Raw genomic sequence first — 13,042 nt, forward strand, 5'->3', positions numbered from 1 at the left:
CCTAGCAGCCATATTTTGTCCTTAGCAACCGTATTTTGGCCCTAAATATTTTGTTCTTAAATACGGTTGCTAGGGCTAAAATAACCCATGACAATGTTTTGTTCAACATAATTGTATCCTTGGGCAAGACACTTAACGGCAATTGCTCCAACCCAGCGCTCACTAATTGGTTGTCCAAATTATCAGTCACACACAAAAAATCGAAAAAAATAATCACCTACAAAGTAACGTATTTGGTAACTTGTAAGCTGGCACGAGGTGTTTGAAACATAACACCCGTGTTATAACGACTGTCGTTTTCCGGCCATGCGAGGATAAATAAGTTACATTCATTTATTTATTTATTCATAATTGTAATCAGTAAGGCTACAGCTTCAAAATTTTTTCAAGGCCACACGGAAAATGGTGTGTAAGTGTAAATATACAATTATTAAACGGAAAGTTCCTAAACTTCATAGCAGAATGTTGTTAACACTTATAAACAGACCATGGCATTATAAAAATGGCAAAATAGAAAGGATTTTTAACTATGGAATGTAACAACAGTTTGTATATAATAATAGAACAGAAAAAAAAACAGTATTTTAAAATAGAACAAAGACAGTTCTAATCTGGCAATGGGTAACACAAATAGCATTGGAGTGTGGTTAGCAAACTACAACACTAAACAATAAGTCCATATTATGACTGGAAAAGTTACAATCCTAGAAATTATGACGTCCTTCTCAAGAATAGTGACGTCATAAGTGTGTGTCTTTCAATTTCATCGCCAACTTAGGTTTGTATGGAGTTTCCTCATCCTCGCAATACTGAAATATAATGTATGTTATTTATTCAAAATTAAAGCATTTGCAAATTAAATATATTCAAATTAAATGTTTTCTATTCATAGTATTTTCAAAAAAAAAAATCCAAAAATAAAATATTTTTTTTAAATTATTTACAAATTTAACATTTTTTGTCAAAGTAATTTTAAATAAAATTTCAATTTAAACTTTTTCAAGATAAATGTTTTCATGTCTGATTTATAGGCAGTATATTTTAAACAAATGTAAGAATAAGGGCAACTTTAAAAATCTGCACAGAGATACAACTTCAATTTAAGAACTACTGGGTCAGGGTTGATAACAATTATAACAACGAACACTTCCCAAATGACATGCAAACAACAATGTAACATTGATGCACAAAAAGTTTTACTTTAAACTGCAATACAACAACATTATGCTCATGCTTCTAAATAAACATACCAAAAGAAAAAAAAGGTTTTAAATAAAGAATTTGTAGACATAAAACGGCCATTTCTCGATGTACAACATTTAAAATTACCAATTTCCTTTACTTAGAATCGTTGTTTTCATTTCAAAGACTTTCATATGGGTTTTCATTCGGATAAAATGGCACACACATTTAATGTACTGCACAAATGTATTTTACTATCTGAAGATTCACAGCATAGGGTGTATGAACTTAAAAATGCGCCAACAGTTACATCTCTGCTTATCAATAATTATGCCTCCTAAAAACTTTAATAAATACCGACAGTTATATAGTTTGTATTTAAATAAGATACTGATGATGCCAAATATGCAAAAAATCTTTTTTATTGTATTGTACAATTGGTTGGAATAGATTTTGTCTGTTATGTTTCATAGCACCAGTTTCTTACTGCATTTTTTTACACAAGAATCATTCAACTGTAGAACAATTTTTGTGCCCTATGTTTTTAAAGTACAGATCCATCATATAACGTCAGTTTATATCAATGTATATGGGCCATCCTCTTCATGGTAGTATGTGATTGGAGATGGTGGATGTGCAGTGTCTTCAGCTGCATCACCATGGTATTGATGAACCTTAGGCTTGGATACTTCAGAATATATTGGCAGCTCCGTTTGCTTGTCTATATGTGTCGTCAATATCACATCAGATGCGTCATCGTGAAATGAGTCATTGTCGTCGAAGGCTCTTCCATGACCTTTATTACCCTCCCCACCACTACGGTGTCTGCGTGCGTCGACCGCAAACGCCACGCGCTTACTTACGTTATGTATTCCGCTGTCCGACTTTCCGTTCATTGGCTCATCTGTGTCATGTGACCTCATCACGTATTCGAGATCGTCATCATAGGGCAGCGCGTGCTCCCATCTGTCATCATATTCAACTGTGTCCTTGGGATTGAACATGGAATGATCAAAGCTGATGTCTTGTCCCATTAAGTGGCTTGTACTGCGATGTAAGGAGTCCATGGAGTATGATCTGTTGATGTGACCATGCGGGTGTTCAGGTGACTTGACAGGACAACTCTAAATTTTAAGTGTAAGTTATAAAGAAGTAATTGCAAGAAAATATACATAAAAGAAAATTATGCATAGTTTTTTAAAGTAACCTAAATACAGCGTATTCTACAGATTAAACATAAAATACAGTGGGTAGAGTTCAAATACGAAAATAAAACCCATGTGTGCTCAGGGCGCCTGAATACGCAATAAGTTATAAGTCACTTGGAAAAAAAATATAAATTAAAAAAATGTCACAAATTAACAAACTTTTTTTATTTTTTTTTATTTTTTACAAAAAGTAAACTGACTACAGCGTATCTCTATCTTTAAACACAATGAAACTGGTTATAAAGCAGTTATCACAGGAAAAATATACATAATTTTTTAAAGTAAATTGAACACAGTGTGTTATCTGTCTTAAAAAAATTTGAATGAGTCAAGTTAAAATACTAAACTATTTTTTTTAACCTGAACACTGTAGTTATGCATGCTAAGATCATCACTCCTGTATGGCGGCACGGCGCTTAAATCCATCATAATATCCTCGCGCTGGTTTGGGATTTTCGAGCGGCTGCTTCTCGGACCCCACATGCAACGGAACACGACGCCGATCACGACCGACATCACCAGCATGGCAACTATCACCATAACAACCATGAACCAGGTGCGCTGGAAGAAGGGAACGCTGGCAGCAGCAATTTCAGTCATGTCTTCACCAATATTCTCCACGATTTCTAAACGTAATATTTGGGTTTGTTAACAGAAAATGGAAAACAGAATTTAAGTAGAAAATATATATAATACAGATATACAGAAAATATATATTTTATACACAGATTTGGGTTCAAACAATAAAAAATATACAAAAAAATATATATTTCATACACAGAAAGTTTTTTCAACCAATTACATTTTACAAATCTAATTATATTTAACAAATTATATTTTAGTTTTTATCCAATTATATTTTACACAATCCAAACGATGTACTTACGTGTAGTGGGTTGATTGTTCCTGGTGTTGTATATGATTACAGGGGATCTGGTTGTCCCAGTATCAGTGTATACTGTTAAGCGAAACTTATGGACTGGAAAAATATGAATTTCATTGTTAATTACATGAATATCAAAGCATTTTAAATTTAACACAGAAGTAGGACCAACACAAATCGTAAAAAATTTTTAGAATTGCTAGGAAAAAATATGAATAGATGAATATAGCTTAGTCATACTCCATTGATTGACAAGTCATAAAACACATGTGTCTTATTTCAGACACCTCGTGCCGACTTCCAAGTTTCCGATTATGTAGCTTTGTGGGTAAAATATGATGACAATAAAAGAATAAATAATTTTTAAAAAGACGAAAATATTGAACAGAAGTTTTATAATAAGATATAAAATGTAAGATTTTGCTTTTACGGACATACCAAGTAGCTTCCCAATGACTCATACATGTCAATTGTGATACTTTTTGTAATTAAAACACTAACTCACCTGAAGGGCCAGTACGTCTGTAGTGGTAGACCGTGTTTAACCCAGCATAGATTACACGACCTCTATCCGATAGTTCGAAACGAGTGAGCACGCTGTTAAGATCGAAGGTAGAAGGCCAAGCAACTTTCACATAACTACTGTTGCTTGACACAATAAAGTGGGTGATGTATTTCGGAGCTAAAAGAAATTAGAATTTAATAAAAAAAAGAACAGTTTTAAAAATCCTTTTTTTTGCATTACCATTTGGTGTGTTAGGGCTAATATAGAAACAAAATTTTGGACATTTTTCACTACAACATAATGTAGACCAAAATTGTTAATGATATTACAAAAATAATAATTCTTATACACAAATATTAATCTATGTCTAATTAATTGGTATTGATAATCAGAAAAGATAAAACACATTGCAAATAAAACACTAAAATTAAGGTAAAAAACCTTACAAACAAAACTACACAACATATTTATACACATATACAAAGAAAAGATAACACACAACATATTTATAATTATGTTAAAAAAACTTTAGTTAGTTTAAAATAACCTCACCGGACTTCCTTGTGATCACGGTTTCCCATGACGACTCAGTGCTGCCGTATTCGTTGAAAGATTTCACTTTAAAGTCATAACGAGTGTAAGGATGAAGATTGCGCAACACTGTTTGAGTTGACGTGCCAGAATACCCAACAACAGTAGGAGAGACATGGCACTCAACAGGGGGAAATGTGACCTGACATCCACGACGATATAAAATCTCATACCTTGATAATATTTGATAATTATAGATCTTATGAAAAGTTAAATAATTATAAGTAGATAAACAAAAAATAACTGTGACAGATTCAGAAAACCTGTTATACCAGTTAAAAACTTAAGTTTTTGCAGCAAATTTGCTATTCTTGAAAACTAGATCTCAGAAAATAAATATAGTTCTAATGTTGCCAGATAGTTTTAGACAGTCACTACTACAGTGCATTTCACATGTTAATAAACTGGGTCATGTTTACCTGCTTATTTCCCCATTCAAGTGGGCAGGTTCTGTCCATGAAATGCTCAAGTTGGAAGTTGTAACTTCATCGACAATTGGCACTGACTGGCCACTTGGCGGAGCAGAGAGCGTTGTCACAAAGGCTGAAGGACCTCGCACACATAATGTGTCCAATGTGCACATTTCTATCGCAATCTGGTATGTGGTTACTGGATTAAGACTGACCAATGAAAACTGTTGCCCTGTTCCACTTGTAACCTGTAGAATTTTGTTTCAGTTCAGGCAACATATGAGGAATGATGAATAAATCAAACTTAATTCTTTTAGCAATGTCGGGCAATGACAGTCGTTATAACCCAAGTATTCTGTTTCATGCACCTTATAACCTGTACATTTTTTTAGTTTTGCATTTTATGAAAAATTGAAGTAAGACGAATATTGAAAGGATAGAATACTACACAACATATCTTAACAAAGTAAACCTCAAGACTTACCAATTGCATTGCATCATCTGAATTATTTTGTTTCATATAAACTGAAACTCCCCTAATAATTCCATTCTTTCTCTCTGGGTCTAGCGCCACCACCTGGATGGATCTAGCTGACACATCCTGGAAGGTTGGGGCTGGTACCCCACTAGGTGTAGCTTCCCCAGAGCGCATGGGTGCAGACCACAAACTGGTGGTTTCCCCAGCCCCATTTAAAGCAGTCACCTGGAACCGGTAGCGTGTGTATGGTAGCAAGTCTGAGTCTAGAAAAAAAATTTTTAGGAATTTTTACTTATTGAATTGCAGCAAGTACTTCGAAATGAACATGCAAAAAAAATCAAACCCAAGTTATCGTACCAGAAAAACCATGTTTTGGTAAAGCAACTTGAGTAGCAGATGTTTTACAGTATTGAGGTAAAGCAAGGGTGATATTCTATTTAATTCTATTGTATATGGGCGAGGTTTTGTCAATAACCTGGATATTGGGCAAAATTTGTCCAATATCCCAACACCCAGAAGGTGTAAGTTGTTTATTGACGAAGGGCACCCCATGATTAAAATGCAAGCGGCTAAAGCCATGCTGCTGGCCGAGGTACTTAGTTATTAACGATCTGTATTGCATTGATTTCACCCACCAGTGTAAGATGTCCCCGTCACATTCGCTGCAAGCCTTCTTTCCAACATTTCTGTGGCAGATTCATCGTCAAGTAGTCGTCGCCGGTAAAGTTTGTAAAATCTTATAACTCCGTTTGTGTTTACTGGTGGGGACCAACTAATGTCAAGGGGAACCTGATGAAATGGGAAAAATACCTATAAGAATTTATCCCACATAGGCAATTTTGAGATTCAACCACAATTGCAATTATTTTAGCAAAACATTTTTGGGGTAAAATATTTATTCCGTACAGTTTTAAAATTAAACCTTCAATACAGTATAACTTATTTCCTATTAAGTTGTATTTAAGTAAAACAAATTCAGATGTAATTAGAACCAAAGTGTGTTTAACCAATTAACCTACCTGATCTCTATGTGGTAGAACCACAGATGGTGGATTTTGATTGGCAGGTGGAATTTCTAGTGTACGTTCCATCACTCGTTCACTCATTACGCAACCAAGTAGTGTGCAAGTTTTAAGCCAGAAGAAATACTCCTCGTGTGGTTCCAATCCACCCAGTTCAAATGAGAAAGTGTTTGCTGTGAACTCGTATGCCTGTGGATCAAAGTATGAGCATTTTCATAATTTAGATCAGGATTTCTTATATAATGTGGCAGACCTTTATCTGAAAATTAACCGTTAAGCGGTAATTAAAAAAAGTTTTATGACTGCAAAATTGTAAAACTATTTTGTGTTGGAAAAAGATACAAAGATCCGTCATTCAATCGCAACAAAACTTTTTTGATAAACATCCTGCTTAAAAATCTTAAACTACACAACACGCCAATTAAAAAAATCAAAATACATTTTTCTATTCTATATGGGTGAGGTCTTGTGAAGAATGACCCTTTGCCCCCCCCCCCCCCAAAAAAACATTTCCACCATTTCTGTTCTTCTTGTTAAATAGCTAATAAAACTCCTTTAGATTGTAAAAACCTTGAACTTCACAACACACTGTTAAAATATGGAAAGCAAATCATCACACACCCTTTCTGTTTTCCTGACCATTAAACATGACAGAAAACATTTCAGGATCCAAGTGCAACTCGTAAATGTTTATAAACTACAAACTGTTGAAAAAAGTAAATAAAATCATCACCAACCGTTTCTGTTCTCCTTGTCACATGACGCACGAAGAGAGTGTAATTTAAAATAACTCCGTTGGGATTGACAGGAGTTGACCAATCAGCACGCATGAATCTTCCAGAGGTCGCTGTCAAAGTGGGCGGGGCCAAACCCGCAGGTGCTGATTGGTGGGTTGTCTCGGACACCGGTGGGTCACTACTAACGCTGCCTTGACTGTTATAAGCCACGATCACATACGAGTATTGAGTGCCAGGGGTAAGCTCAAAGTCATGGTAGCTGGAACATAATAATTAAACATAAACAGCTCATTTACCTGATAGGAGAAGCGACTAGGCCTATTTTCCTCCAATTAAATGTAAACATGTTTTTATCTGTGTGCAGTGGCGCAGCCAGAAAAAAATAAGGGAGGGGGTTTTAATCTTTTTTTTATTTATTTATTTTATTTTTTTGGGGGGGTTTATAAGGGGGGGGGTCGTGATCCCCTAACCACCCCTGGCTGTGCCACTGCCAGCAACCATATTTTGTCCCTAGCAACTATACTTTGTCCCTAGCAACCATATTTAGCTAACAACCAAACTTAGCAACCGTATTTTGTCCCTAGCAACCATATTTAGCAACCGTATTTTGGCCCTAGCAACCATATTTTGTCTTTAGCAACCATATTTTATCCCTAACAACCATATTTTGTCCCTAGCAACCATATTATAGTCCCTAGCAACCATATTATAGTCCCTAGCAACCATATTATAGTCCCTAGCAACCAAATTTTGTCCTTAGCAACCATATTATAGTCCCTAGCAACCATATTTTATCCCTAACAACCATATTTTGTCCCTAGCAACCATATTATAGTCCCTAGCAACCATATTATAGTCCCTAGCAACCATATTATAGTCCCTAGCAACCAAATTTTGTCCCTAGCAACCATATTATAGTCCCTAGCAACCATATTATAGTCCCTAGCAACCATATTTTATCCCTAACAACCATATTTTGTCCCTAGCAACCATATTATAGTCCCTAGCAACCATATTATAGTCCGTAGCAACCATATTATAGTCCCTAGCAACCATATTATAGTCCCTAGCAACCATATCATATTTATTCATTTATTCAAGCATACAAACATACCGTGTTATCCTCCCATCACTTATAGACACAAGATCCCCGTTCCTTCTTACTTCATATCTGATTATATTTCCATTGGGTTCAACAGGTGGTTGCCATGTTACCTGAGGATTATTTTAAATGTGCTAAAAATTAAAACAAAAATGTAAAAAATGTAACCAAAGTGTTAAAAGTTTGGGCAAAAATGTTGGAAATTTAAAGCAAAAATGTTACAAATTTAAGCAAAAAGTCAAAAAATTAAACAAAGTGCTAAAAACATTACAATGTTAAAACTTTAATTAAAATAAACCTCAATTGAATTTGCGCCAGTAACATGTAGGTCTGGTGGTGCCATGTCAATTGGAGCAGCTTCTAAAGTACGTACTTGAGTTGTAATGCTTCTACGGCAACCACTGTTTGTACAAGCCTCAAGTGCAATGGAATAAACTCTGTGATAATATGAAGAGAATTGAATCTAAGCAACATGATTATTAAAAAGTGCCAATTATCTTATACTACATAAAATTAAGATTTTGTTGTTTTTAAAGCATTTTTATTCTACTTAAAAATTTTATTCTTATAAAACTCTCCACCAATTCATCATAAAATTTATCATTTTAAAATAGCAACCAGAAAAAATTTGTCATCGATTTGTTATACAATTTAATATTTTATTTAGGAATCACACACACCTAAATGGCAGTAATCCCGTTATCAATGCTTCTGTTTTATTGCCTTGATACATAACTTCATTGTCGTCCCCATACAGTGTGTAGGAAACTATCTTCCCGTTTTCTGTGCCAGGACTTTGCCAGGTTGTTTGTAGAGAAGTAGCATTAAATGCAACTAAAAAAAGTAATATATTATGAAAAAAAAACAAATTTTTTAATGAACAAACATAATATGAAAGTGTTGTTGCATCTATATTACTAAAACGCGGGCAAAACTAAAAAACAAATCGGGACTAATTGTTGCTTATTATTGGGATTGTAATCAAAGCTGTTTAATAGCATTTGTGGATGAAATTACTTACCAGCACTTGGTGGCGCTACATAATGGGGTGCTTGTTCAAAGGTTCGTGCTTGAGTGACTTCACTGGTTGAACAACCACCAGCAGTGCACGCAGATATTGTGTATTCATACATTGTATATGGCTGCAAGGAGTAAAATGTTAGAGTTCGATTTTCAGGCTATAATTACTATTGGGTTAATGGGCAAAATCTGGCCTTAAATCCTATTAACCCAGCCTTATAAAACACATTTTCCCATGCCAGCTCACAATTCCCAATATATTTAACTTAGTTTGTGTCTATTTTTCTGTATGGCTGACAATTTGGACAATCCATTAGCCAGGTTAGTCAACATGTATTACCCTGAGGTTGATATCTTTGTACTGGAATTGGTCTGGTGGGAAACTTAATGGCGTGCTGTTGCCTCGCTGCATTTTAAATGTTTGTAGCTCCCCATTGACTTGAGTTGGTAGATCCCATGAGACTTGAAGCGCTGTTGGACTTCTGTCTGCTGGGGGAACAACAACTGGAGGGGAAATTCCTTCCGGTGGGGCTTGGTGGGTTTCCACGGCAACCCAACTGCTGTCAACATGCCTGGAAATTTGGGTGTCTTACTTATTCAAAATTCACATGTATTACAGTTTTAAATTTTAAAATTCAGTTCTTGTGTTAAAGAACATTATTTAAAGAACAAAGAGAAGGAAATCAACAGCAGAACAGCTGTTGTTAAACACTGAAGTACAATATTTGAGTAAAGTAATTTTTGAAATGGTAATTGTGTTATGGAACCTTTAAAAGACATTAATTGTGTTGGAGGAACTTTAAAGTATAGTAATTATGTTAGAGGATTTTAGGACACTTACCCAACAGAAGTACTTGTTCGTATCTTGTACTGAAACCTTGAATAAGGCCGCAGTCCTGCATCGGTATAGTTGTAAACATCATGCACTGGATCTAACACGTCAAAAATAACTTCTCCATCTGAATTTGGATCTTCTATCTGACGACGCACCCGATGCACACTGATGGGTTGGAAAAGATCCTCACTGAGCGCCTGAACTTCATATCTTGTGATGGATGCAGACTGGAAGAAAGCTTCAGGGTCTGGGGTTGAAACTGATCTTTTTGCGCGTGGTATTAAGAAAGAGACGTCCTGAAAAGTGGTTGTTTAGCGTGTATGCTTGGTACTTTCATAACATTTCTCTGATTTTGTATGTAATATTTAAAAGCAACCTAAAAAATTGAATCTTTTCAGGAAAAAACTAATGTTTAACAAAAAGTTTTCCTTTTAAAAAAGTTTCCCTTTTAAATAAGAATATACAACTTTTAATTTAAAATACCAAAGACATGGAAATTAGAAGCAAAATAATAGATATACTTTTTTAAGGTATAAAAAAACGTTGAGAAGCAACTTATTTTAAGCTTTAAAAGCATAGAATATGTATGCTACCTGTCTTCGGTAAATTTGGTAGCTTCGAATACGACCATTTGGTCTTGCTGGCTTTCTCCATGTTAGAGTCACTGAGTTTGAGGTCCTTCCTTGAACAATTGGGGGCGATTGGGACTCTGGGATTGTTTCAGCTGTCCAGAAAGTCGTAGTTGGTGATCTGGTGCAAAGGCCTGGGCCAGTACATGACTCCAGCACAAGTGTGTATCTTGTATAAGGAGTCAGCCTGCGGAAATCAAACTGCCTTGCCCGACCACTGTACACAGGTATTTCACTCACTTCTGGCTCATAGACATTGTAAATTTGAATCTGAATAAAGAAATATTAATTGGGTAAATTTAAAACTGAACAAAAAAATCAGTGATTTTGTACATTTGAATCCAAATAAAAAATTGCAACCATTAGAGTCCCTCATAACTTATACACCCAAGTTCCACACACACAACATACCCATTACTACACAAACTTACCCATGCCCCAGAAGGTGTTGCATACGTCTTATATGTTCAAACCAGTCTATATATTTACCTCTCCATTAGGAAGAGCTGGTTCATCCCAAGTGAGACTGACAGATCTTCCGTCTTCACTCTTCTCCACTGAGAGCTCCGCAACCTCACTTGGAGGAGCTGGACTCGTCTTCTCTCTTCTCCAATCCCCTCTTCCAACCATCCCCGCTTGATTGACAGCTACAATGCGAACCTGGTACATGGTAAAGGGTTGTAACCCGCTAAAGGTAGCTGCAGTGAGCGCAGATGGGACAGTGAGAGCTGTGAGGATCGGTCGTTGTATAGTTGGGTCCCCTCCAACTTCTTGGTGTTCAATTCTATAACAGAATATAAAACATAAATTTTTGTTTCTGATCTTTCAAAACCTATAGGGAAGATCATGTTATTTAAAAGCAAGCAGGTTTGAAAAATAACTTAAGAGCACATTGTGTATGATAATGCTTTACATACCATACTAAGTGATCAAAATTGTGAATTATCAAACAATCTTTATAAGTTAAATAAAACAGCGTTGTTTCTAAAATTGTTAATTACCTGTAACTTGTAATAACACCATTAGGATGGAAAGGAACTTCCCAGGTTGCATTGATGGCAAACGCTGACACAGCCTGTAACATAGGGGCAGATATACCAGTTGGAACGGCCTGCTTGGTGGTGACTGATTCCCAATCACTCTCAGCATCACCTTGGTCACTTGTACACGTGATACGATATTTGTACTCTGTGTATGGAACTAACTCTGCATCGGTATCAGTGTAGGTAAAGGTATTAGCTTCACCGGTATAAATCCTTTTTTCTATCGGAACTAAACCATCGTCAGGATTTGAAAGTTTTCTATGGATTTGGTATGAGGTTATGACGCCATTAGGGTGCAGCGGCTCTTCCCATTCTATTTCTACAGACCGCCCCCCTGTGGCTGTTAAGGTTGGTATCTGTTGACCACTTGGTGGAGCAGCAGAAGTCTGAGTCAAAGCAGAACGACCGACATTACAATTATCTGTGGTGTTGGTAGTTTCAGAATCATCATCCCCAGAGTAGGGGAAACATGTCATCACTCGAATATGGTAAGAAGTATGAGGTGTTAATCCTTCAACCACTTTGCTCATTTCATTTCCAGATGGAATAATTCGCATCAGATTTTTGTTTCCTTCATTCTCATCTGTAAGAGATAAACCAAGTTATTTTAATGGTTATATTCCTAGTAATACATCATAATTTAACATATTTCATTTATCTCTTAGAAGATGTAACAAAGTTTAAGTTAATTAACACAGCAAAGAAAAGGGACTTCAAGACGGTAAGTATACACACGCTGCGAGTAAAACCAAAGTGTTATGAACGTGTCATTTAAAAGTGCAACTGTCGGAACGGAGAACGAGTACACAGATATAGCCCTCAGATGGAGTCATGCTGGTCAAGAACCAAGACAGAATCGGGACTTGGTTGGAACATGAATAAAGGACTTCATTATCATGTCACTTTCGGACGTATAATGGTGTGGGGGTAATGGGCTAAATCTGGCCTAAATTCCAGGTCTTAGGACTTTACCGAAACAGAATAAAAATACTGTTAATTTAAACACAACTTTGTCTCTTACCTTCATTTATTTCCCTTCTTCTTCTGCTAAAGTTTGGCACGGTGGTGGTGACTGATAAACCGTTTGAAATCAGCTTCCCGTCAGCCCTTTGCACAACAACGCTGTAATTAAACTCAGGCACTGAACTTGGGAATGACCAATCTGCTCTAATTACTGTTGGAGATAGAACTGTGGCTTCAAGTACTGGTTGTTGTGGTGGGACAACTCTTGGCATCCTAACATCATGGATCTCACTGAGTCCAAACCCAGCTTCATTCATTGCACCAAGTTGGTACTGTATCTTTGCACCAGGGAAACTTATGACGTCAGTGTAGCTGAATATGGTTGGTCTACCAGCGTAAATCAATTGCCAGGAACTCTGTAAAATAAGGTAAAT

General features: G+C 36.0%; 1 protein-coding gene across 2 annotated transcripts in view; it reads right to left on the reverse strand.

The window, feature by feature from the left end:
- Positions 1–319: 319 nt before the first annotated feature.
- LOC149735978 (usherin-like) overlaps positions 320–13,042 on the reverse strand; it is a 41,062-nt gene continuing 28,339 nt past the window's right edge. For both annotated transcript variants that reach the window (XM_089879123.1, XM_089879122.1), the window contains 21 exons: positions 12,667–13,024; positions 11,604–12,228; positions 11,092–11,386; positions 10,567–10,872; positions 9,980–10,269; positions 9,479–9,710; positions 9,140–9,260; positions 8,799–8,952; positions 8,417–8,555; positions 8,131–8,231; positions 7,017–7,275; positions 6,277–6,468; positions 5,893–6,046; positions 5,264–5,520; positions 4,789–5,027; positions 4,331–4,542; positions 3,779–3,955; positions 3,277–3,369; positions 2,751–3,016; positions 2,046–2,306; positions 320–809 (listed from right to left, as the gene is read on the reverse strand). In XM_089879123.1, coding sequence (XP_089735249.1) covers positions 741–809; positions 2,046–2,306; positions 2,751–3,016; positions 3,277–3,369; positions 3,779–3,955; positions 4,331–4,542; positions 4,789–5,027; positions 5,264–5,520; positions 5,893–6,046; positions 6,277–6,468; positions 7,017–7,275; positions 8,131–8,231; positions 8,417–8,555; positions 8,799–8,952; positions 9,140–9,260; positions 9,479–9,710; positions 9,980–10,269; positions 10,567–10,872; positions 11,092–11,386; positions 11,604–12,228; positions 12,667–13,024 — 4,800 coding nt within the window. In that variant the 3' untranslated portion in view covers positions 320–740. The remainder of the gene's footprint in view (positions 810–2,045; positions 2,307–2,750; positions 3,017–3,276; positions 3,370–3,778; positions 3,956–4,330; positions 4,543–4,788; positions 5,028–5,263; positions 5,521–5,892; positions 6,047–6,276; positions 6,469–7,016; positions 7,276–8,130; positions 8,232–8,416; positions 8,556–8,798; positions 8,953–9,139; positions 9,261–9,478; positions 9,711–9,979; positions 10,270–10,566; positions 10,873–11,091; positions 11,387–11,603; positions 12,229–12,666; positions 13,025–13,042) is intronic.

Source organism: Ciona robusta, chromosome 5 (genome assembly GCF_009617815.1).
Source record: "Ciona robusta chromosome 5, ASM961781v2".
Taxonomy (NCBI): Eukaryota; Metazoa; Chordata; class Ascidiacea; order Phlebobranchia; family Cionidae; genus Ciona; species Ciona robusta.